The sequence below is a fragment of the Toxotes jaculatrix genome, chromosome 22, assembly GCF_017976425.1.
Source record: "Toxotes jaculatrix isolate fToxJac2 chromosome 22, fToxJac2.pri, whole genome shotgun sequence".
Taxonomy (NCBI): Eukaryota; Metazoa; Chordata; class Actinopteri; family Toxotidae; genus Toxotes; species Toxotes jaculatrix.
Window position 1 is genome coordinate 13,029,285 of NC_054415.1, and position 22,147 is coordinate 13,051,431.

Consider the following 22,147-nt stretch of genomic DNA (forward strand, 5'->3'; position numbering starts at 1 on the left):
GACTTATGAAACAGCATCTTAGTTTGAACTGATGAATAATTATGTCAAGCTTCTGGCAGTATTCAGGTTTTGTGCATTATTGTTGTGATGTTTTTAACAATTTACCTCCTCTGCAAAAAAAAAAAAAAAAACAAAAAAAAAAAACACAGCTTGAACTCAGTGAGAGTTCAGTGAGAGTAACTGGTTTCATCCTCTGTGGTCAGATCTCCTGTATGGAACAACACAGGTGTGAATCTGACGTTCCACGTTCCCAGTACAGTCAGTAAAGGCGTGGTCAAAGTATGTGCCCTTCTCCCAGACGGTAATTGCCACGGCAACGCTAAAATCACCTACCGGTCGTCACCATCCTGCACCAACATTGTTCCAAGCAGCACCTGGTTCAGGTATGTTTGGATGTGTTGGTACATTTACATGCTTGATAAAACAATGGGATAAACCTTGTTGAGGATAACACACAACTTAGTAACTGTCGCAGTGTGAAACATGATCTCATTTATGTTATTTCCAACAGCTGCAGTTTTGCAGAAGCGTTTCAACAGTGCTTCGTGCTTAACATCAAGTCTTGATGCCTGTTTCTCCAAATCAAAAAGCTCATTTACTGAGCATCACACTCATCAGTGAAAGGAGATATGAGGAAGAAAGATTAAATTTTTTTGGCCATGTGTTGAACTTGAACTTCTCTTCAAGTGGTGACTCTCTCTCATTTTTTACAAAATATAATAAAAACAGTTTGCAGCAGAACGCTAAGCTCCTTGAAGAGGGAACAGGAAACGACTTTCAGCAAGTCATTCAGTGAGAAAATATAAAGTGACACATGTAGCATCAGTAAGTCATCAGCTAATGAATACTGAGACAGTAGAATAAGGATCATGAACAAACAGGACCATCACTTGGATCAGCCTCTGCAGCTCAGTTTAATGGGGAGGAGACATAAGGCAACACGGACAGATAGAAAATGTCTATATCATGCTCTCATGTATCTACTGTAATTCCTCTAATTATCATAACTGATTTGACAGTTTACAAACGCATCAGACATTCAAAACATATGAAGGCTATTTTTTGCATCTACCACAAGTGCTTTGTCACTACTTTAGTAGGTTTTTTTGGTCAGTGACTGTCAGTAACTGAGGAGCAGTTGCAACTTCAGGGTCATCTGAGAGGGAAAGATTGCAACTTCCCAAAAGCAGTGTCTTTCACCATCAGACCACTTCCCCTTTGGTTGCAGCAACTTGAAAGCACCACTTCTGCCTTTGTTTTTGCTCCTAAAACTGCAACACAGTTTTACAAGCCATGATCGATAGATACAGTGGGTACGGAAAGTATTCAGACCCCCTTAAGTTTTTCACTCTTTGTTATATTGCAGCCATTTGCTAAAATCATTAAATCATCAAGTTCATTTTTTTCCTCATTAATGTACACACAGCAGCCCATATTGACAGAGAAACACGGAATTGAAATTTTTTTTTGCAGATTTATTAAAAAAGAAAAACTTAAATATCAAACAGCCATAAGTATAGAGACCCTTTGCTGTGACCCTCATTATTTAACTCAGGTGCTGTCCATTTCTTCTGATCATCCTTGAGATGGTTCTACACCTTCATTGGAGTCCAGCTGTGTTTGATTATACTGATTGGGATTAGGAAGGCCACACACCTGTCTATACAAGCTCACAGTGCATGTCAGAGCAAATGAGAATCATGAGGTGAAAGGGACTGCCCGAAGAGTTCAGAGACAGAATTGTGGCAAGGCACAGATCTGGCCATGGTTACAAAAATTTTTTTGCTGCACTTAAGGTTCCCAAGAGCACAGTGGCCTCCATAATCCTTAAATGGAAGACGTTTGGGACGACCATAAATAACAAAGTGAAAAATTTAAGGGGGTCTGTATACTTTCTGTACCCACTGTAGAGTTTTGTAACACAACACATACACAAAATACAAATCATCCCATAGGTATTGGTTTGTTACCTTTCTGTAATAATAAAGAGACAAATGGTATTTTCAGTTTTACATATGTAAACTATGGTGTCTGACTTATGAAATTTTCTGTTGTTTGTCACAGTGCATTTAGTTAACGACTGTCCCTGGTTGCAGTGTACATATCACCCGGTTGAAGGAGTTACAAGAAAATGTAGGTACAACAGAGGTTGTGTATTAAATTTTCTGTGATCGCCTGCTGCTCTGTGTCCTGTAGTGGGGGGAGGAAGCTCACACTCACTGGCTCTCACCTGGAGTTTGTGGAGGGTGTCACACACAGCCACGCGCCACAGAAGGTCGTACGTCCCAGAAACAGCAGCTCTGAGGTGGGTGTGTAGAAAAGCTCCGTGTTCCATACTCGTATCTGTACATAAACACGCAGAGTGAAGCATCTTCCATTCATTTTTTCTGCAGAATCTCACCTATGACTCACCTGTGGCTGAAAACACTCAGGGGACTTTTACCAGCTCAGTGTCAATGAAATTAGGCAATGATACCCTGCCGTGTTCCACTAACATTACCTACTATCCAGAGCCTGAGTTTACCATCTTCACATCTACAAGGACAGGGGATGATGTGCGCATCACCATAGAGGTAATGAATATTTTTTATCACACATGCACAAACATAGGACTTGAATAGATAAAAAGTGAGCATTTGTTTCTGTTTTGATTTCAGAAAAAGGCAGACAAACTGGAGATGACAACAGCAGAGCTGTCTGTTTGGGGCATTCGGAACGAAAAACAATACCCCTGCATCATGGAGACCAAAGAAACCAATAACCAGACTGAGTTTTTCACCTGTGAAATTAAGAGCACATCCGACACTAAATTTGAGCAGTTAATGGTAAATCTTTCAGTCACAATAAACCAAGCTAGACATTACTGCAGAGTCCTCAGAAGTATAACGATTTCTGTGCAGTGGTTACTAAACCCTTTTTTTCAAAATAAACATGTTTGTGCTCAAATATCATGTGATTAGTGCTTTTAGTTTTTTTTTTTTTGTTGTTGTTGTTACAGATAAAGTATGGAGATGAGACAGTAACACTGCACGCTAAATCTTCCATGCTGTTCCTTCTGATGCTGTTCGTCCTTCTGCCGATAGCCTGCATTATTGTAGGTGAGTACACAGATTACAGCTAAGTTTTGCATTTTGTTCCAGAACTAGGCTCAAAGAGACATGCCACGTCAAGTTCAACAGGGAAGCCTGCTTCTCTTTTTATGTACAAAACTCTATACATCTGTCTTTATTTTTTTGCAGCAGTGGTGATCGTCTATCGAAGCAAACAGAAGAAGTTCACTGCTAAGATGAACAAGCTTATTGGAGACCTGGAGCTCAACATTAGGAATGACATCCGGCAAGGTCAGTCACAACTTCTCACAATATATCTGAAAAATAGCGATTTAGCAAACTCTGGTGCATTTACCATTTAGTTTAAAAAAAAACTGCAGTGGGGGTTAAGGTTTTCATTTGAGCACCACATTTCTAACACTGAAGTCTGTCTGCTATAATCTGTCGAACATTAAAATGTCTCCGAGCTCAGCTGCGCAAATTCTCTGCAGCACGCTACCACCTGACATCTACACAGTGAGGAAGCTGCATCTGATTGTATCTTATAAATAGCTCAGCCTTATCACACATTGGTCCCCATCTTTACGCCACTTCACTTTAATGTCTTCAGTTCACTGAGCCTCATACACGTGCTGGTGTCAAATACCCTGAGCTTGTTCCTTTTTCTGATGTCGAATATTATATATTCATACATACATGCACGGACTTATTTGTAGTCTTTGAGCATGCATAGGTGTAAGATCAGTTGTCAAACCGCACCCGTTTTCACTGCCCCTTTTTATTTGTTACTTATGAACCGATACCTGCTGCACAAGTCTGTTCATCTGACCCTGCAGACAAATGTATATAATCAGCTTTCTGTGTTTTTTCTGGAGAAAAGATGGGGTGTTTTTTTCCAGCAGGAGTTTTCTCCAGCCATACCAAATGAGATTTAGTGTCACTCAGATCTGTAGTCCATAAAACTCAGCTCACTCAGCAGCTGTCCTCCACAGGTTTTGTGGATCTACAGACGGAGAAAAGTGACCTGATGGAAAACGTTGGAGCGATTCCTTTCCTCGACTACAAGCACTTTGCCTCCAGAATCTTTTTTCCTGAGGTACAGCAGAGCTGGAAGGAAAAAAAGCAAATGTTCATATCTGACCAGCTGATGGTGTAAATTCTGTAAATTGTGAAACATCAGATACGTTATAGCTGCCACATTAACCAAGCTACGTTTCTGTGACTGTTTCCCAGAACGAATCCTTGATGACACTGTGCATCAAAGACATTGGTCAGGTAAGGTTTGACACCAGCTGTGGTGGACGTCACCATCATGCACGATTCTGTCAGTGATGGGTCAGTGATGTGTTGTTGTGTCTGACCTGGGATCAGGATGCAGTGAAGATTCAGCTTGATGAGTGCTGCCACAGCTTGTCCAGGCTGATCCAGGATCCGCTCTTCCTCACGTCTATGGTGCACGCTCTGGAGGGACAGAAGAGCTTCACCATCAAAGACAAGTCAGTTTGTCATGTTGTACTTTTACTGTCTCTTATATGGTAAGAGTTCATTTCATGTTTGTTCTTACTGACCATTCTGTCTAACTCTGCTTTATTTTGTTCTCTATCGTACTTGTAAACTGCCCTGTTCTTGTTCTTGGGTCTTTTTATGAGTCCACTCATCCTCTTGTTAACTTCCTGCTCATGTCAGTTCTGTTCTGCCTTTCACTCATTTCTATCAGCTCTTTTATTCTCTTCATCTCCTGCCTGTTCGTCCGTTCAGTTATCCTTTTGCTGAGTATTGTTCTCTCCTCTTCGTCTCACGAGCTCACGTGCTGTATCCTGTTTTCTTTGTGCATGTTGTTCCAGGTGCACGTTGGCATCTCTGCTAACCGTATCGCTCCATGGCAACTTGTTGTACCTGACAGAGATAATGGAGGTTCTGCTGAAGGCTCTCATGCAGCAACACAGCAACGCTCAGCCCAAACTGTTGTTACGACGCACCGAGTCCACAGTGGAAAAACTGTTGACCAACTGGATGTCCATATGCCTCTATGGCTTCCTGCGGGTCCGTGGCTTTTATGTCTCTTTGCTTTGTGAGCACTTTTAGCCAGGCTAATGCTCTGACTGTATCTCCAAATACCTGTAAAACCCATGACATTCCCCTAATTAGCAAATGTTAATATGCTCTAAGGTTAAACTAAGAACATGGTAAACATGCGGTTACTGTGAGTATGTCAGGGTGCAATGACCTGCTCTTAGTGTACGAAGATGTCGATACTGTGGAAGTCTTTAGCTCAAAGCACTGTTGTGCATTAATAGACCCTCATTGAGCCACTGTGTTAGACTTTTAGTCTTGTCATTATCACTTTTGCATTAGGCACAAATTTGGGGAAATTTGTTTGCCAACACAAAACGTCTTCTTTGGAGCTAAAAAAAAAAAAAAAAAAAAAGAATAAAAATAATGCTGAAACCAAATGGTTTTACAATTTGTACAGTGCACAAGTATCCGCACAAGTCCCACTCTTCTAATGTACTGTTCTGTGTTCCTGAGGTCCGAGCAGGCTCTTTGCTATCATTTGAAACCTCCATTTAATAAACCACATCCTACCATATCTAAACTCCCTCTGCCTGCAGACACATCACTATGGTGACAGACGTTAACTCTGTACAGCCACTGCAGTGAAGTTTATTCTTGTTAAACTAAACTTTCCCACTCTGGTTGGAACAAACCGAAAGTGTCCGCACAGAGTCACCGTGGCCTCCTCACCCACTGAGTTCCTGTTTCTTATTTTGTACAGGAAAGTGTTGGTCAGCACCTGTTTCTGATGGTGAGCGCTCTCACGCAGCAGATCGCCAAAGGGCCTGTGGACTGTGTGACAGAGAAAGCTTTGTATACACTCAGTGAGGACTGGCTGCTGTGGCAGGCTCCGGACTTCAGCTCTCTGGTACACACACACACACACACACACACACACTTTTTACATGTCATAAATGGAATAACACCAACTAATTGTTATGTGTCAGCAAATCACAAGTTTAGTCAGCCATCCTTAAACATGTGGAATCACTGAGTAACACATCTAAGTTCTTAGTTCTGTTTTTGGTGTGTTGGGTTTTGCTCTGTGCTGTACTTAATTCTGTCCTCCAACTAGTTAAATACACACTACCTCAGTCATCCAATACACGCACTTTATCAAAAATGATGATATGATATTAAATTGCCAAATTGTGGGTCCGTTTTTTTTTCACACCTAATGTAAAACAATCCGAACTTTGGACCGATCCCTCTCTGATTGTTGTATGGATATGACTTATCAGTGCTCAGCAACTGATATAAACCACTTCCTCCTTCAATTTTAAGGTTTAAACACACAAAGCAGTTTATTTCAGAAGTCTGGCAGGGCTTTACATAACTAAACTTCCTTCACATAACATTACAGGGAAGTTCTGAAATAGTTCCTGAGACAAACTGTAAGACAATTTCAGGCACTGAAAGGAAAGTGAGGATGGTGGCCAAAATAATGCCATGAACATTTTGTGTTTTTTTTAAATTTATCTGTTAACTTCACACAAAGTATAGTAATAGAAAAACAAGAAAAGAAAAACACACGGGTCAAATCAACACAGTGTGACCACAGTTCCTTTACACGGTTCCTCATTTGCACAGTACTTGTATATCAGATTACGTAATAGACAGCAAATCAGTTTAGAAAATTCAGTTTACTCTCTTTTAGACTTACCCAGCAGAGTTAAAAAGTACCTTTTTATGGCCTCGGCTTAGGACATAGTTTCCGGTAACCTGGTAACAGAAGAGAAAAGCAGTCAGCTCATCCAACTGGCAGGAAATAATCTGCTTTCTGTCAAACATAAAGATTGAAAATGAGAGTGAAAGATGTTTTATTACAGCAGTGAGCGATCAGTGTAGTGACAGGAAACCAAATTAATATTAAGAAATGCTTTGGTTGGTCAATAACCTGCTCTTAGTGTACGGAAATGTCGATACTGTGGAAGTTTTTTTTCTTTTTTTTACTGGATACTTCCTCAACCACTGCAGCTCACTGTCAAATCACTTCAAGGAAAAAAATAATTTAATTTAATTTAATTTAATTTAATTTAATTTAATTTAATTTAATTTAATTTAATTAATTAATTTAAATAATCAGATGTTACAGTTCTACAGATGTAGAAGCCAACAGTTTTTACAAGTGGAGAGACGCTGCATATGTGCTTTCATTTACATTAATGAAACCCTTAAATGCATCTCATTAGAGCTGTGACAGGGCCCTGTTTAAGGAAGCAGCAACTCATAGAGTCTTGACAAAATTCAAAGAATTGGAACATGTCAGCAATTATCAGAACAAACATCAATAAATCCCTGTGTGTTGTGAACTAAGTTTCAGTGAACACGCCCAACTGATCCGCGCACAGATAGAGACCACATCAGATGAAGACAGGGGCTTGAGTGTGAGCTGAACTGTAATTTTGCACAGAAAAGATGAATAAATACCATAAAAACGGAGATAGCAGGAAACTATGAGCTGGTGCCATGAGTTTGACACACACACTCAAACAGAAATAAAACGGAAACAAGTTATTTTGTAATTCTGGCCTGTGACATCAGTTTCACATGACAAGGCCAAATGTGGGTCACAGGTGAATTCAGAGATCTTTCTCATGGTGACTGTTCACTGCCAAAGTGAGAACAGTTCTGACTTAAGGTGATACTTATTTATGATAACCTCGTAAGGGTTGTTGTTTGTTCTTATTGCCAAGATGCCACAGTCAGATATGATGAAATAAACAGTCACGCGTCTCTGCATATGCTTTTCAACCTCAGCACTGTTTGTTCTTAACGTTTCCTCCCCTCTGCTGCTGCAGTGACCCGATACACAGCAGCCATGATTCATGTTTTATCTCACAAGCCACTGTCTCACTTTACCCTTCATTTACATCCATTAGATGGTGCAAACACCAGCCACAAAATTGCATAAAGCTATGAGGATGTAAACGGATGATTCTTCCTCTGAAAGCCTTTGCTTAACCTCTCCTGCCCTCAAAGATCCCTGCAGCTGCACTGAACTTTCCAACAATCAGTGAGGGAAGACACTGCCAGTGTTCATCTAATGTGCTGCCGTACAAAACAGCTGCTGTTTCAGTGAGGCTTAGGCTCATGAGTTGGCATGATGGTGAAACTGAGACTTGCAGTGGTAACGTGTTATCTGTGTGCATGTGCGAGGGAGGGAAGCTTTTAGTCACCATTCACATGTGTTCTCGATTCTGTGTATACACGTGTGAGTGTATGAGTGAATTCTGACTGAGGTTATAAAGATTACATGAGAATTGTCGGTGATTAGAAAATGCAGTGACATGTCCACGTTGTCCTTGTTTGTGTGTGTTGTGTGCAGAAACTGAAGGTGCTGTTTACAGTGGGCAGTGATGGGGAGGTCAGCGAGCCTCTGGAGGTCAACACCCTGAGCTGCGACACAGTAGAGCAGGTCAAAGAGAAAATCCTGTCCACCTTCAAGGCCAAGTTCGGCTTCCCCTACAACGTCCCCCTGAGGGACATGTGTATCAGTAAGTAACAAGGTTTAAGTCTCTTTAGTCTCTGCTCTGTCTCTGCCTGAACTCAGGCGTTCATCAGTATGGTTTCATCTCTGTGCTGTCTGGTGAGATTCTCTGTTTTTCTCACAGCTTCTTATTGTCTCGTTGCCATGACAGCACTAGCACCAACAACGACATGTTCCTATGAAGGTCTTCCTACAAAGTATTGAGTTTGAAGCCAAAGCCCGATTTGTCCAGCACCTGCTCAGACTCGTCAGTTCCTTCATTACCATAAACATGGGCCCTGTGGTTTATAAGAAGTCAGTCCCACATAAACCGGCCTGGTGGCATCAAATCTGTATTAATCCACTGAAAATAGTCCCCACTCAATGCACTATTTCAGTAACAGTTGCTAAGAACCACAGTGCCCAGCTGCAAGAGCCCAAATTATTCAGCTTTTTTTTAAATGCAACTGTATATTTTTGACAAAGGTCAAATTTTCAACATATGTTTTCTGACTACGCATTAAAAAAAAAAAACATTTGACGACTTAAGTTGCCACAAACTCATCTGTAACCTCCAGAAAAGTCTTTTCAAGCTGTTTAACCTCCACCCTTCCACTTTCGCCCCTCAGAGTATGAGAGTGGTGGATCCTTTGTTCCTCTTGAGGATGTGGACGCAAGCTCAGAGGTTATCGGGGAGGTGATGATGCTCAACACGCTCAAGCACTACAAGGTGAGAATCATCAGTGTTTAAAAAAAAAAAAAAAAAAAAACAAACTGTCAGAGGAAGAAGGCTCTCAGTGCCTGTTATACATGCAAACTCTCATGCAGGAACCGCCGCATTGTGTTGTGTTGTTGTGTGGGCTAACGGTGTTGGACAGAGGATGCTGCAGAGGTGAAACTTATGCCTACTACAGCAACACATTTCAAGAACAGTAACTGTCCCTACAAGTCTCCTCCTCTCACTTTCAGTATTATTGCTGCTGTCTCTACCTACTGGAGAAAGAGCATGCGTATAGGGTTATTTTTTTCTCTCTGTGATGGTTGTCAGATGAACACATACACGCTTGACAGAAAGTGGATTTTAAAAAAGCAGATAAACCACTGTCATATTCGGAACACACACAGGTTTAATATTAGAGGGAAAGGTAATGTACCACAGTGCACACACACACACACACACAGGAAACCTATCATAGACACAAGTGGCCTTTGTGGTATTAACACTAAAAGAACCAAAGGTTCATCATCAGTCAGCAGCATTACTTTTACAACGTGCTGTTGAGACTCTTCGTTTCCTGTGGACCACAGCAGAATCTAATTGAACCCAGTTGATCTGCAGCAGCTCAGTGAGAGGAGAGAGGAGAGAGAACAAACATACTGCAGGGAGAGTGCTTTGTAATGGCCCTGTAATGGGATCATAACAGCTTTTTGTGCCTTGTGTTCATCATCTGTTAAAGCATCATCGGGGCCTGGGAAAGATAGCTAAAAAAAAAAAAAAAAAAAAAAAAAAACACATGATGGGAAATCATTGTAACATCAGGTTCTGGGGAAATTCATGTTTTAACCTAAGTGGTATTGAGCAAATGACAAATAAAGACGTGTTTCTTTAGTTCCTGAAAATGTTTGGTGAACATCTTAAAACAGCAACATCAGCAACATCCAGATCAGTGTAGACCAAAATTTGTGGGGATTTCTGTGAACGATTGTGGTTTCCTTTTATACATACACACACACACAAACACACACACAGACACACACGCACGCACGCACAGCACACTATATAAAGCTATTTAAGAAATGACAATTATAACTTGAAGCTGAAATGTAGAAGCTGCAGCCTTCAAACATTCAGCTGCTTCCACCTCACACTAATAGTATTTTCTTAGCAGTGTCCCTTTGCATTAACATTAAGAAACATGGCGTGTAAAATGAACTAAAATGCCAGCGGTTAACCTTCCTGTGCATCGGTTCCTGTAGGTTCCTGATGGAGCAACAATCAAAGTGCTGTCTACGAAAACTCATCCTCCTCTGAGTCCACAGGGAAGTCTGAAGGGTAAGAGCTGATTTCTTTCTTTCTGAGAGCTCGATGAGATTGTTGCCACTCTGGTGTCACTGCATTAAACATGGAGATAGGTTAGCTTAGCTTAGCATAAAGACTGGAAGCAGGAGGAAACTCTCCAGAGTTCAAAATGATGCTTAGCAACACGTCTAACTCTTGTATCGCACTTGTCAGGTGTCAAATTATTAATTTCACTTAAAGATAAAGTTGATGGTTCTTCTGTTCAGAGCAGAGAGTCTATAGATAATCTATAAGGTAAAGCTGTCAGGCTGAAACTACAGTGGGTTGCTTGAAAACTTACAGACAAACCAAGGGCTGAAGAGCCCACTGCATCTGGTGTATTCTGCAGCAGCTGTGAAACCTGTTGACAGGTTGATTGGGACCAGTATGTGAATAATCTCAGCTGGACCTGAATTATTTAGTCTATGAAAAAATAAATTCCTCCTAAAGAAGCAACGCCTGCAGTCTGCTCGAGTGGAGCTTGACTTTAGACTATTTTTTCATACACATTGACACTTGGCTTAGGGTGGTGATGGTGTGAAAGAATATTCAGTGGGAGAAGCGCATCATGTCTTCAGCTCTGTTAGTAGCAGGGCTGTAGAGGTGGCACCGGGGATCAGCTTCCTGCACACTCAGCGTTTCTCTCTGCTGCTGCTGCTGTCACCTTTAAAAACGTCCCTGACTTTCTTCTTCTAATTGAAAAGAATGATTTAGAAACAGATCATGATCAGCTGATTTCTGCTCATTTTGTTCTTCTAGATGACGAGAACTTCTCTGGAAAATACTTCCACTTGGTAAGAGACAGTTGGTGATTAATGTTTTCATTGAATTTTGGTCTGAATCACAGAATACTGACCATTAGCCTGGACTGAGATGAACTCATGTCTCTTTAACTGTAGATTGATCCAGACGTAGACGAGAACCAGAGACAGAACCCAGAGAGGAAGAAGTTAAAACTGAAGGAAGTGCACCTCATCAAGCTGCTCTCCACCAAGGTAAGAGGAACCAGCCTCATTTTACTTAAACTCTGTCCAACACTGGCAGAACTGATACCAGAATCTGCCTCACACAGGATTATTTTTACCACCAGCAGCAGTGCCAATGCAGTAAAGGAAGCATGCTATTTTTGTGTCACTTGTAAGGTGAAACACAGCTTTGCTCAGTTTGGAGAGGGTTTTGTTTTCAGCTTAGATCAGAGAAGAGGTTTCAGCTTTGATCTGCCTTTTTCTTTTTAGACAGGAAATTAATAAGCGACAGTACAGAGAATTTGGGTGAGAGAGGGGGGACAGTTACTTCAGAGGGCAGAGCATTCACACTAAATTTGAAACTTGAAATATCTCTGCTCTGTGTCTTCAGATGCTACTGGTAGTAATTCAATCTATCTGTTAAATGATTTTCATTTTGCTGCTCTGAACAGCAGAGACGTTAAATTGTTCTCTCTGTCTCTGTCTCTCAGGTGGCGGTGCATTCATTTGTAGAGAACCTGTTCTCATCTATCTGGGGGATACCACACAGCAAAGCTCCCCATGCTGTCAAATACTTCTTTGACTTCCTGGACACTCAAGCAGACAACATGAAGATCACCGACCCAGATGTCCTGCACATCTGGAAGACCAACAGGTATGACTGTCCTCTGTGGACAAAGTGAAAAGCTTTAATCAGGACAAATAAGATGCATTGTAGAGAATCTGGAGCAGTGGTTCTGCTGAGGTGCAAATCATGGAACCGTCTCCACTCTGCTTCACAGTTTGCCTCTGCGCTTCTGGGTCAACATCCTGAAAAACCCCCAGTTTGTTTTCGACATGGAGAAGACTCCACATTTGGACGGCTGCCTGTCCGTCATCGCTCAGGCCTTCATGGACTCTTTCTCCCTGAGTGAGACCCAGCTGGGGAAGGTAACGTGCAGGACAAAGTCTTACGTTATAAAAGCAAAATGATGCATCTAGGAATGCAAAACAGAAAAAGTCACAGTGCCTTGTAACTGTGTTCCAGTACGCACCGACCAACAAGCTCCTATATGCCAAAGAGATCCCTAAGTTCAAACAGGAAGTAAAGGCTTACTACAAACAGATCAGAGACCAGTCACCAATGACAGACTCGGAATTCAAGGACTTCCTCAGGGAGGAGTCAAAGGTAACGTCCATATCAGTGCAAAATCTAACAATTAAAAAAAAAAAAGTGGCACAGGGAAGACCAGCAGTGAAAGGATGACTGTTTGCTTTGATTTCAGAAACATGAAAATGAATTCAACGAAGCGGCGGCCCTCAGAGAGCTCTACAGATTCATCCAGAGATACTTCACAGAGGTCAGAGTCCTTTTCATCTCACCTCACACACGTTTTCCTTTTTGCTTTAGTGATGGTCCAGAATCACTTTGAGTGTGTTTAGGTGATTGCTAATTAGATGATAACAGTGTGAAGTGACAGCGTTAAAGATGTCACATTCAGTTTCCTTTCAACACATTTTAATTCAAATTTGCACGTTGAGCTTCCTGTAACTATACTCAGAAAAAAATGCAGCCCCAGTGGAGTCTTTTGCGTTTCCCACATGTGGAAGACAACAGGTCTGAACCAGGGAACTTGTAGCTGTAGTGTGAACAGTGTAGACAGAGAAAATTAATTCAATTTGGCATGTTTTTATCTCATCATGCATTAGTGCTGTCAAAAGAAGCAGGTAAGCTCATAGTATTAGAAATGTGTTTATCCTGGTGGTTTCCATTTTATGGAGCTGCTAGCTTACCCTCATCTTATTTTATATAGATGGTATCTAGGATGTCAGTAGCAACAGCCTACAGAAACTAGCAGTCACATGAGAGATGTGTAGAGGAAATGAGATTTAAAAGCTTGAGATTTTCCTTCTGCTTCATTTATCAGTGGTTATTTCCTGTTCCTGTGCACAGAGTGGCACCTTTTCACAACTCAACCCTGCAGAAGGGCTTTAGGGGAATTTGGCTTGTTTTCAAAACAAATGACTTTTCTAATGTGAGAGGAATCATCGGCCTTAGATAGATACTTTATTCATCTATCTAGCTAAGGCAGATGATTCCTCTCACATTTAGTAGCACAGTAAAAAGCTTGTCAAGGTGTTGATTGTACAATGTTGTTAGAGTGTACATTCACAAGACACAAGCAGAATTTTGATTAGAAAAAATGAGTCTTTAAATTGCAACATGCCTGTAAAACATCTTACACTGGATTCATGTTTCCACAGATAAAAGAGAAGCTGGACCAGGACGGAGCCCCGACTGAGGTGACAGAGCAGCTACATCATGTTAAACACTTGTTTGATGGACTGAAGAGTTGCTCCTGGAACTGAGCTGCCTGTGTCTCGCTCATATGGATGACCTCAGCGGAGCTCTGAGCAACAGAGACTGGACAGCTCTTATGAAGCGGTCAGGAGACAACAGAGGAGACTTTGTCCAGCGTGTATCTCCCCTGCTACTGAGATGGAGATGAGGTACTGCGTCCATAAACTGTATCAGAGGAGCTGAAAGGCGCAGGGTAACCATGAACCTCCTCAGGGTTCAGTTCTTAACTGCAGTTTCACTGTGAACAACTGCTTAGTCACCTTTGACCAGAGGTGTCCAAACTGTTCCACAGAGGGCCGTGTGGCTGCAGGTTTTTGTTCCAGCCAATCAGCAGCACACAGTTTGACCAATCAACTGTCTGAAGACTGAGATCAGTTGATTAAATTATTAAAGTCTTGTGTGCTGCTGATTGGTTGGAACAGAAACCTGCAGCCATGTGGCCCTCTGTGGAACCGTTTGGACACCTCTGACTTCGATCTGTCAGTCTATTTATACAGTCCGTATAAACATTGTGCAATTTGCAGCCTGTAGTGCCCTGTGCCTTTGTATCAGCTCCCCTGTTTAGAAACTATAGACACAGAACGACTTAATGTAGCAAACAACAAGCATTGCAATAGAAAATCAAACCCTGAGGACATCATGTTGCTGCAGCATTTCCAAGTCCCCCATCCTCACAACATGAGGGACACAAGTAAACACTGACCCTACGCATCGTCATCGCTCCACATTTGTGTAAATACGCCAATAAATAGTTTCTATTCTGTAAAAACATTGTCTGTGTCCTTAGTTTGAAAACAAGGCTCCATCTTACTCTGTCCAATGGGAAGTAGTGTAGGGGTCAGAAGTCAGGCTGGGGCGCGGGGTCCCGGTCCCTGTGCACCAGAGATCCCAGTTCTTCCAGTTGCTGCTGCTGGGCGCTTTCCAGATCCTCCAGCCTCCTGCGCAACAGAGAGAGCTCCCTCTGGTGCTGCTCCTCCTGTAGTAAAGACAGGAAAAGCAAGGAAACGTTACAACATCACACACTCAGCACTGGCCTTACATTGTGTTGCAGGTAACTTGCATTTACACAGTTTGCACCCACATCACTCTAATCATTTCCTGCTGTGAAGCAGCTCAGCTGTCGTCCTCAGACCTACAGAGTGAGATACCATGTACGTTTGTGGGCAACATCTATGACTCGTTAAGGAATGCCCTTTAACAACCCACAGAGAAGATCTGAGAGTTTGTTACATTCAGCTGTGGTTTCTGTGTGTCTGTGAAGGGAGAGTCTAGGTTCTATTTCCTCAAAACACAAACTGTGCTGTTGCTGCATTGCATTCTGGACTATTTCCTGCAGCTGTGGGTGTAAGAAACGAGTCTATGTGCCCCTTTTGTAAAGAATCTGACTGCTGCAAATAAACAAAAACTAAAGTGTGGCTGCTATGCTTACTGGGATGTTGGATAATGGCCCCTCAGACCCGAGGAGGAGGAACGGGGTGGGTGAGGAATTCAGGAACGCGGGGCCTGCGCTGAAAGGACCCTGGCCACCCAGAAGGAGGCGTCGAAACTCATTGTGTCGCCGCTGCAGTTCCTTCAACCGTCTGCTGAGCTGAGCTTGTTCCTCTGAGAATGATGAACGCCTGAACAAAGGGTGGGAAAAAAAAGGAAGTTTAAAAAAGTACTGCCAGGAGTCCCTTAGACCAGTGGCACACAGGTCAAAGGGACCTTTAACATGGCTGGATTATTTCATTCTAAAATGGGACCTGATCCTTACTTCTTGGCTGCAGCAGCTTCCAGTTCCAGTTCTTCTATCTTGGCCTCCAGTAACTGGATCTTATCCTGCTGCCTCTTCTCTTTGTTCTCTGTCAGTGTTTTCCTCTGTATGACACAAATACACACACACACACACACTTTATCTGCAGCTGCCACAAAGAACAATTCAAGTCAAGTCTCTTCAAACCATTTCAGTGTTGCAGCATTAAGAACTGTCTGTGGACATGTTTTTTTTTTAAACAAGTGTAGGAGAAAACATGTAGCACAGACAAACCTCTTTATATAAATTCATCTAAAAACGTTTTGAGAACTAAGATGATGATCATTTCCATCCTGCTGTAATAAAAGGCTTTTACCTTCTTCTGGGCCACCGCTGCTCTCTGCAGTTTCTCTTTGACCTGAGAGTATTTGTGCTGCAGCTCGGCCTCTCGCTCCTGCAGTTTGTGTTTCTCCTCCAACCACTCAACCTGACGGTGTTCCAGCATCCTGGAGCGGGACGCAGAGAAGACTGAAGAAAGTCAGAGTGCTTCACATAACAGGTAAGTTTATTTATCTGAAGTCAGACCAGCAGGCGTACCTCTCTGCCTCGTGCTGGCTCTTCTCAGCCTGACCTCGGGCCGTCCTCAGCTCCTCCCTGACTCTGTCCAGTGTTTCTCTGAGGCGCTGGTTTGCCTCCATCAAATCACTTTCAGAGTGCGACAGCGTCCCAAGCTGGACACCCAGATCTCTGTTCTGCTGTTGGGTCAAACAAAATCACAGTTATGTAAAGCATTCAAACTCCCCTCGTGTTTTCTGTCATGCTATCAGCATCACTTGTATCTTGAGTTTGTGTCCCTTACCTGCTGCAGCTCAGCAATCTCTGCTTTCTGTCTCTCCAGCTCCTCAAGCAGTGAGCTTTGCTGCTGAAGTTTGGTTCTGAGGAAAACATTAAATAAAATATCAAATATAATGTCACCGTGCAGAAAATCTCCTTTCATTGTTGTTCATTTGTTTTCATTGTTCACTCTTATGACATAAAACGGGGGGAATAAAATCATCAACATTGGACAGGTATAACCCTGACACTGCTCACTTTGGTAGATGGCTTCCTTACCACACTTTCTGTTCCCAAATATGTTTGTGTAGGAACAGAAACTGGGGCAAAGAGGCTGCAAAGGAAACTGACATGAAGTAACAAAACAAAACAGCCGACCACAGAGAGGAGGTGGCTGATTAGATTATTGCTTTTGTCTAGATTCGTTTCAGCAAACAGGCTGTGACCTAACCCTAACACTGATTGTCTAACCCAGATCTTTCCCTCACATTAATGCAGCTGAGCAGATTCTGTAACATGCAGCGTTCAGTGTGAAGCTGACCTCAGGCTCTGCACTTCTCTGCGGGCTGACTCCTCGCCTTGCTGGGCACTGCGGAGACGTTCCTCCCACTCCTCCTTCTGGGCGTGATCTGTAGCATCCTGCAGCGCCCTCTGCTGCTCCAGTGCTGCGAGCCGGTTCTCCAACTCCAACCTAACAATATAAAGGAGGAGAAAATGGTCTAAAATTAAATGTACTGGAAGCTGGAACTGAAACTTAGCTAGAATGATCAACACCAATGCCTGACAGAGAAGAACAGCACCCAGAGGTTTGTATCTCATCCTTTTCATTGATTCAAACCTCTTATATCAGCAACAGAAATGACACAAAGGTGAATCTCACTTTTCCTCATGCAAGGCTGCAGTTTTGCGGAACTCCTCTTCACGGGCAGACTGCACCTTCCTGACCATTTCCCTCTCCTTCTCCACCAGAACTTCTTTGTGTCGCTCCAACGCAGCTTTTAGCAGCTCCACATCTGCCTGCAGACCTGAGACACACAAGTTACCGTGAGAGTCTGAGGGTGGTCGAGAATACACACTGTAAAAGTTTAGTTTTATTCTTCTTGATGCATCTGAGCTCTGCTTCTGGACCTAACAGTGTGTGATAATAGTTCAAAGTCCAAAGCAGCATAGGATCTGTCTGTGCAGTCTTCAGTAACTGAAAAGGTAAAATATACTTTTATAGTCTGAAGTATTTTTAATAAAGGGAAGTGAAAAATTAGGTGTAAGAAGAATCGGCTCAGTTCCATGATGTGAACATGACCATAAATGGAAATCTCAACTAAGGAGAACATCGACTGTTAATATGATACAGACGTTTTGTACGGTCAGGTTTAATGGACACACTTAATTCTTCCCTTTCGACAGGTAACATAAAGGACTGAAATCAAATCAAAATCATATATAGAGACAAACATAAAGTCACCTCATGCCATCTGAGCCAGGCCAGATGAGCATGATCAGTACACGCTGCTCTGTGTGTCTGTGTGTGTGTGTGTGAGAGATCCATACCGTCCATCTGGCCCTGCAGTGTGTCTCTCTCCCTTTCCACTTCCCCTTTAGAGCGGGCACACTCCAGTTTGACGGTGGCCACCTCCAGCTTGTGTGAATGCTTCAGGCTTTCAATCTGAGTAAAGATGGAAAACAATTAATTCAGTAAGCGAGCAGCAAAATGAGTGACAGGCAGGCGACATCTGCTGGATGTCATTAAAAATGTCTCATTCTGCCATCATTGAGTCACTAAGTCTTTGCTTAACATTCTACTTTCCTTGTTATTAACAGGCATATGGTATTTTCCAGTACAAGTATAGTTTTGATTAGTTTTAGTATGTCAAACTATGGTTAACAAGACATCTTAAAGGTTTTGGGGGGGGGGGGGGGGGGGGGGGTCAGAGGTCACAGAGCAGCGTACCTGACAGGTGAGGGAGCTGACCTCTCTCTCAGCTTTGTGCAGTCGCCCTGTGAGCTGGCTGTTCTGCTCTTGGCTCACATGAAACTCGCTCTCCAACCGCTCCAGCTGCAGGCGCAATGACTGACGCTCCGCCTGTCAAACCGACAACCAATCACATCCAGCAATTAGTAAAAAGCAAACAAACAAACAAAAAAAACATTTTCCCTGTCACATAGCACAGCAAAACATAGCAAAATCATGATGCAAGATTAAATGTGATCGTCCTGCAGGTAAGTTCAGTAATTTCTGTACTAAAAATTAAAAAACAGAGCACACAAAAACAGGTGATGGTGCAGTTTGTTGCTGTCTCACCTCCAGAGACTTCACTGAAGCCTGACACTCTGACAGCTGCCTGATCTGGATACGCTGGACGTTCTCAGCCTGCTGACCCGAGTTTTCTTTCTGGGCCCGAAGCTCGGCCACCTCTGCCTCCAGCCCCTTCAGCCGTAGATGGAGCTGAGCTTTCTCCCTCAGCAGAGCCTCCACGCGTTTCCCATCACGCAGCAGGTCCGAACCCTGGTACTGAGCCACCAGGTCCTCCCTATCCTTCTCCAGACGAGAGAGCTGACAACAGGATAGTGAATATTTTAGATCTCACTTTCTAAATTAGCATTTATCAGTCTTGATACATGAGTGTATCACAAAAACTTAAAGTCATGACACACACTCACCTCTGCCTCATAGCGAATCCTCCTTTCTTCCAGTATACGAGCATGTTCCTCTCTCTGGTGGTCGAACTGGGACTTGAGGAAGGTGTACTCATACCGCAGCTTGTTGTACTCAGACCTGTACTTCTCCGTCTCCTATGAAGAACCACAAATACACACATCAGAAACAAATCAGTGAGAGGAGAGACGGAGCAATCAGACAAAAATGATGGAATTATGGAAATTAGCTGCTATTCCCTTGAAAGCAGAGACTTTCAAATGATTTTCAAAAGGCAATCACTGCTAATCTCTTGACCGTTGCTATGGACTTGATAGTCACAGCTGCCAGTGCCACATTTAGAGCAAGTACTAAAGGATAATGGCAGCAATTTTCCTCTTCAGCAGAAGCCACTTACATCTGTTTATTCATGTACATGATTAACAATAACTTCCACAGTGACATTGTTCTCGACAGCAAATGCGAAAAAAAACATGTTCTATCATTTTTCACTGTGCTGAGTTTGGTGTCTTCATCTCAGTGCTGTAATATATTACAGTACCCTGTTCACTGTCACTCATACTGACTCCCAAAAGACATAACTCACATCTCCCCAGGTAAGAAATCCCTCTAAAACCTGGAAAGCAACTTGTAAAGGGAAAAAAAAAAAACATAGAGGCTGACCTCCTCCAGTTTGCTGAACCTCTCTCTGACTGGAGCCTCCATCTCCTGCTGCACCTGAGCTCTGAGCAACTCCAGCCGCTGAGGGGTCATCACCTGGTCAACACAAAAAAAAAAAACACACACACATTTATATCCAGAAAGTCAGTGGAAGTTTAGACACAAAGAGGCTACTAAAAAAAATTCCAAAATTCTCAGCCACATTAGAAATAAGTGTTTTTTTGTTTTGATCTGTAAATGTAGATTCTAATAGTTTTTGGGGGGGGGGGGGGGGGGGGCAGATGACTTAAGATTGAGCCACTGACATTTCCCCTCTTCTTGATCAAAGCGTACCTGCAGTCGAAGGTCCTCCAACTCCCTGGTTTTGTCCAGCAGCTCTCCCCGTAGCTCAGCCAACAGCAGCTGCAGCTTCTCCTGCTGAGCCTGCCTGTCGCTGAGCAGGCGCCTCAGTTCACCCTGAGCCCGCGTGAACTCATCCTGCAGGCTACAAGAAAAAAGGACATGGAACACACAATACTGCCAACAGACACCTCACTGCCATGGCAACCCATGAAAAACAGGTTTAACTTCACTTTAAAATTCATATTACAGTCTACTGTCTAATGTCTATAGACTTTATCCGTGTAAAATTGTGCCCTCTGTATCAGTGTTTCCGATATTTTGTTGGTTATAAAGAGATTATGAACTGATGAAGTATTAGTATGTCTATCCTATCTGCTCAGCAGGATTTGATTTATGTTCCCTACAATGAAGCCCATAAAGAACCCTACACCAAAACACAAAGACTGACAAAGAAATTTTAAATCCCCTGAATATCAAATTCCTTTTATCTTTACCTGGCGTGTTCAGCCTTTAGCGTCTGGTAGTTGGTCCTGTGGTTTTCGCATTTCATTCTCTCGTCAATGAGCATTTTCTGCAGCTCCATCTCTGCTCCTCCCAGCCCGGCAGACAACCCCAGCATGGCTGCAGACTTCCCCATCCCAGGCTCCAGGTTTGGGACAAGAGGTGCCGACTGGCCGAGGGCAGACGAGGTCATCTCACCTCTACAGAAAAGGGTCAGAGAGAGGATGAGATGAGGTAAACCAGGCAAAGCACTTGTCTTGTGGCAGTATCCAAATGAAAAGAAATAAAAATGTCAGTCAGCTGCTCATACTTCAAAGCTGACAAAGACTGCCTGCACACACGGTGTGGTATGGTGCTTTTACGGGGCAAAATTAAGCTCAGTTTTGTTGTCACTGAGTAACCATGGTGGCTTTGAGTAGAGTCCCCCTGCTACTTGTTAAAATCTCAACCTCTCAGGAGTCAAGGATCTGAAGCAACCTCAAGTGATTAGTTAGTTCCAGTCCCTGGCTGCTGACTCTGTTGTGGATACGAAGAGGCTGTGATTGCAACCACTGAATCACTTTAACAACAGCCACTTAATATCAAGTATCTGGTCTGTCTCTGAGGTGATTTTCATACCAGCGTCATTTGACCATAATTTATTAACCAAACACTGAACTTCAAACTGCTTTAACAATACAAACTGTAGTTTCTGATCTAAAAATAAAGCCAGTGCTAAGTGTCACAAAGGAAAACAATAAAGTTTATGTGCAGTGACTGAAATTAGTCGATATCAGCTCTTTTCAAAGACATGAAAGTTTGGCCTGTGGGTCATATTGAACTATCCTTAGAGTGGCTATGGGCATAATGCAGGAGTTAACTCTTCAAATTGTGGTCTGAAAGAAGTGAAAAAGCTTTGAGCTCTTTTTAAATCTGGCGCTCCGCGTCCCGCGACTCGGTATGCTAACTAGCAAAGTAGTCAATTGGCTTATGCGTCCGTTATCGGACACTCGTTGTCTCAAACATTTCCTACATACGTCGGGGCAAAGGGCTTAGAACATGCAGTCACTGGCACGGTTCAGACAACTTTTCCCAGTCTGAACACAAACAAATACAATTCAAACAAAATTCCGTGCGACTTAAAGCGGCTGATTAAACAAGCTAACCTTAGCAGCACGTAACCAAACCACGTAGTTAACGTTAGCTCAACTAAAGTTCGCTTGCTAACTGGGCCATTGTTATAAGCACAACCCGGTGCAAATTGTGGGTCTCTAGCTACAAAATACGAACAAATATTGTTATACAACACCGTGTTTATTTATTTGAGCAACTGGCTGCCAAAAGTAATTTACCTCGTGTTGAACTTGCGATGCCTTTCTTTCCTGGTTTCTCTTTTCCTCGCCAGCGCCAGTGTTAACTAGCTAATCTGTAAACTACAAACTAGGGGATCATGGGAGTCTTTCCCGAGGTGCATTTCTCGCGATGAAAAAGAAATTTAACCAAATTT

At 42.7% G+C, this 22,147-nt stretch overlaps 2 protein-coding genes across 12 annotated transcripts in view; one reads left to right on the forward strand and one right to left on the reverse strand.

Annotated features, from left to right (window-relative positions):
* The window catches only part of plxnc1 (plexin C1), a 103,906-nt gene extending 89,429 nt beyond the window's left edge, over positions 1 to 14,477 (forward strand). For 2 of the 5 annotated variants that reach the window (XM_041030421.1, XM_041030419.1), the window contains 21 exons: positions 204 to 383; positions 2,197 to 2,305; positions 2,394 to 2,573; positions 2,658 to 2,825; positions 2,999 to 3,098; positions 3,240 to 3,341; positions 4,043 to 4,146; positions 4,284 to 4,325; positions 4,422 to 4,546; positions 4,895 to 5,093; positions 5,827 to 5,973; positions 8,434 to 8,602; positions 9,204 to 9,304; positions 10,552 to 10,627; positions 11,393 to 11,427; positions 11,533 to 11,628; positions 12,090 to 12,253; positions 12,381 to 12,528; positions 12,626 to 12,766; positions 12,864 to 12,938; positions 13,843 to 14,477. In XM_041030421.1, the coding sequence (XP_040886355.1) occupies positions 204 to 383; positions 2,197 to 2,305; positions 2,394 to 2,573; positions 2,658 to 2,825; positions 2,999 to 3,098; positions 3,240 to 3,341; positions 4,043 to 4,146; positions 4,284 to 4,325; positions 4,422 to 4,546; positions 4,895 to 5,093; positions 5,827 to 5,973; positions 8,434 to 8,602; positions 9,204 to 9,304; positions 10,552 to 10,627; positions 11,393 to 11,427; positions 11,533 to 11,628; positions 12,090 to 12,253; positions 12,381 to 12,528; positions 12,626 to 12,766; positions 12,864 to 12,938; positions 13,843 to 13,947 (2,566 nt within the window). In that variant the 3' untranslated portion in view covers positions 13,948 to 14,477. The remainder of the gene's footprint in view (positions 1 to 203; positions 384 to 2,196; positions 2,306 to 2,393; positions 2,574 to 2,657; positions 2,826 to 2,998; positions 3,099 to 3,239; positions 3,342 to 4,042; positions 4,147 to 4,283; positions 4,326 to 4,421; positions 4,547 to 4,894; positions 5,094 to 5,826; positions 5,974 to 8,433; positions 8,603 to 9,203; positions 9,305 to 10,551; positions 10,628 to 11,392; positions 11,428 to 11,532; positions 11,629 to 12,089; positions 12,254 to 12,380; positions 12,529 to 12,625; positions 12,767 to 12,863; positions 12,939 to 13,842) is intronic. The other 3 variants (XM_041030420.1, XM_041030417.1, XM_041030418.1) reach the window with 3 other exon arrangements.
* On the reverse strand, positions 2,932 to 22,052 carry cep83 (centrosomal protein 83). 7 transcript variants are annotated; one of them, XM_041030424.1, is made up of 22 exons: positions 21,993 to 22,052; positions 20,655 to 20,861; positions 20,152 to 20,302; positions 19,822 to 19,914; positions 19,164 to 19,295; positions 18,805 to 19,056; positions 18,454 to 18,585; positions 18,054 to 18,168; positions 17,386 to 17,530; positions 17,047 to 17,196; positions 16,531 to 16,606; positions 16,269 to 16,426; positions 16,048 to 16,177; positions 15,693 to 15,796; positions 15,369 to 15,558; positions 14,751 to 14,915; positions 6,769 to 6,827; positions 5,845 to 5,970; positions 5,278 to 5,455; positions 4,619 to 5,168; positions 4,412 to 4,511; positions 2,932 to 4,157 (listed from the first exon to the last, which is right to left on the reverse strand). In XM_041030424.1, the coding sequence occupies exons 2-16, from the start codon at positions 20,852 to 20,854 to the stop codon at positions 14,778 to 14,780; spliced, it is 2,166 nt and encodes a 721-aa protein (XP_040886358.1). In that variant the 5' UTR covers positions 20,855 to 20,861; positions 21,993 to 22,052; the 3' UTR covers positions 2,932 to 4,157; positions 4,412 to 4,511; positions 4,619 to 5,168; positions 5,278 to 5,455; positions 5,845 to 5,970; positions 6,769 to 6,827; positions 14,751 to 14,777. The 7 variants fall into 7 exon arrangements, with proteins under 7 accessions (XP_040886358.1, XP_040886357.1, XP_040886362.1 ...); XM_041030423.1 differs by having other exon boundaries at positions 4,619 to 5,455; XM_041030428.1 differs by lacking the exons at positions 4,619 to 5,168; positions 5,278 to 5,455 and having other exon boundaries at positions 16,269 to 16,423.
* Between the last annotated feature and the right edge of the window lie 95 nt (positions 22,053 to 22,147).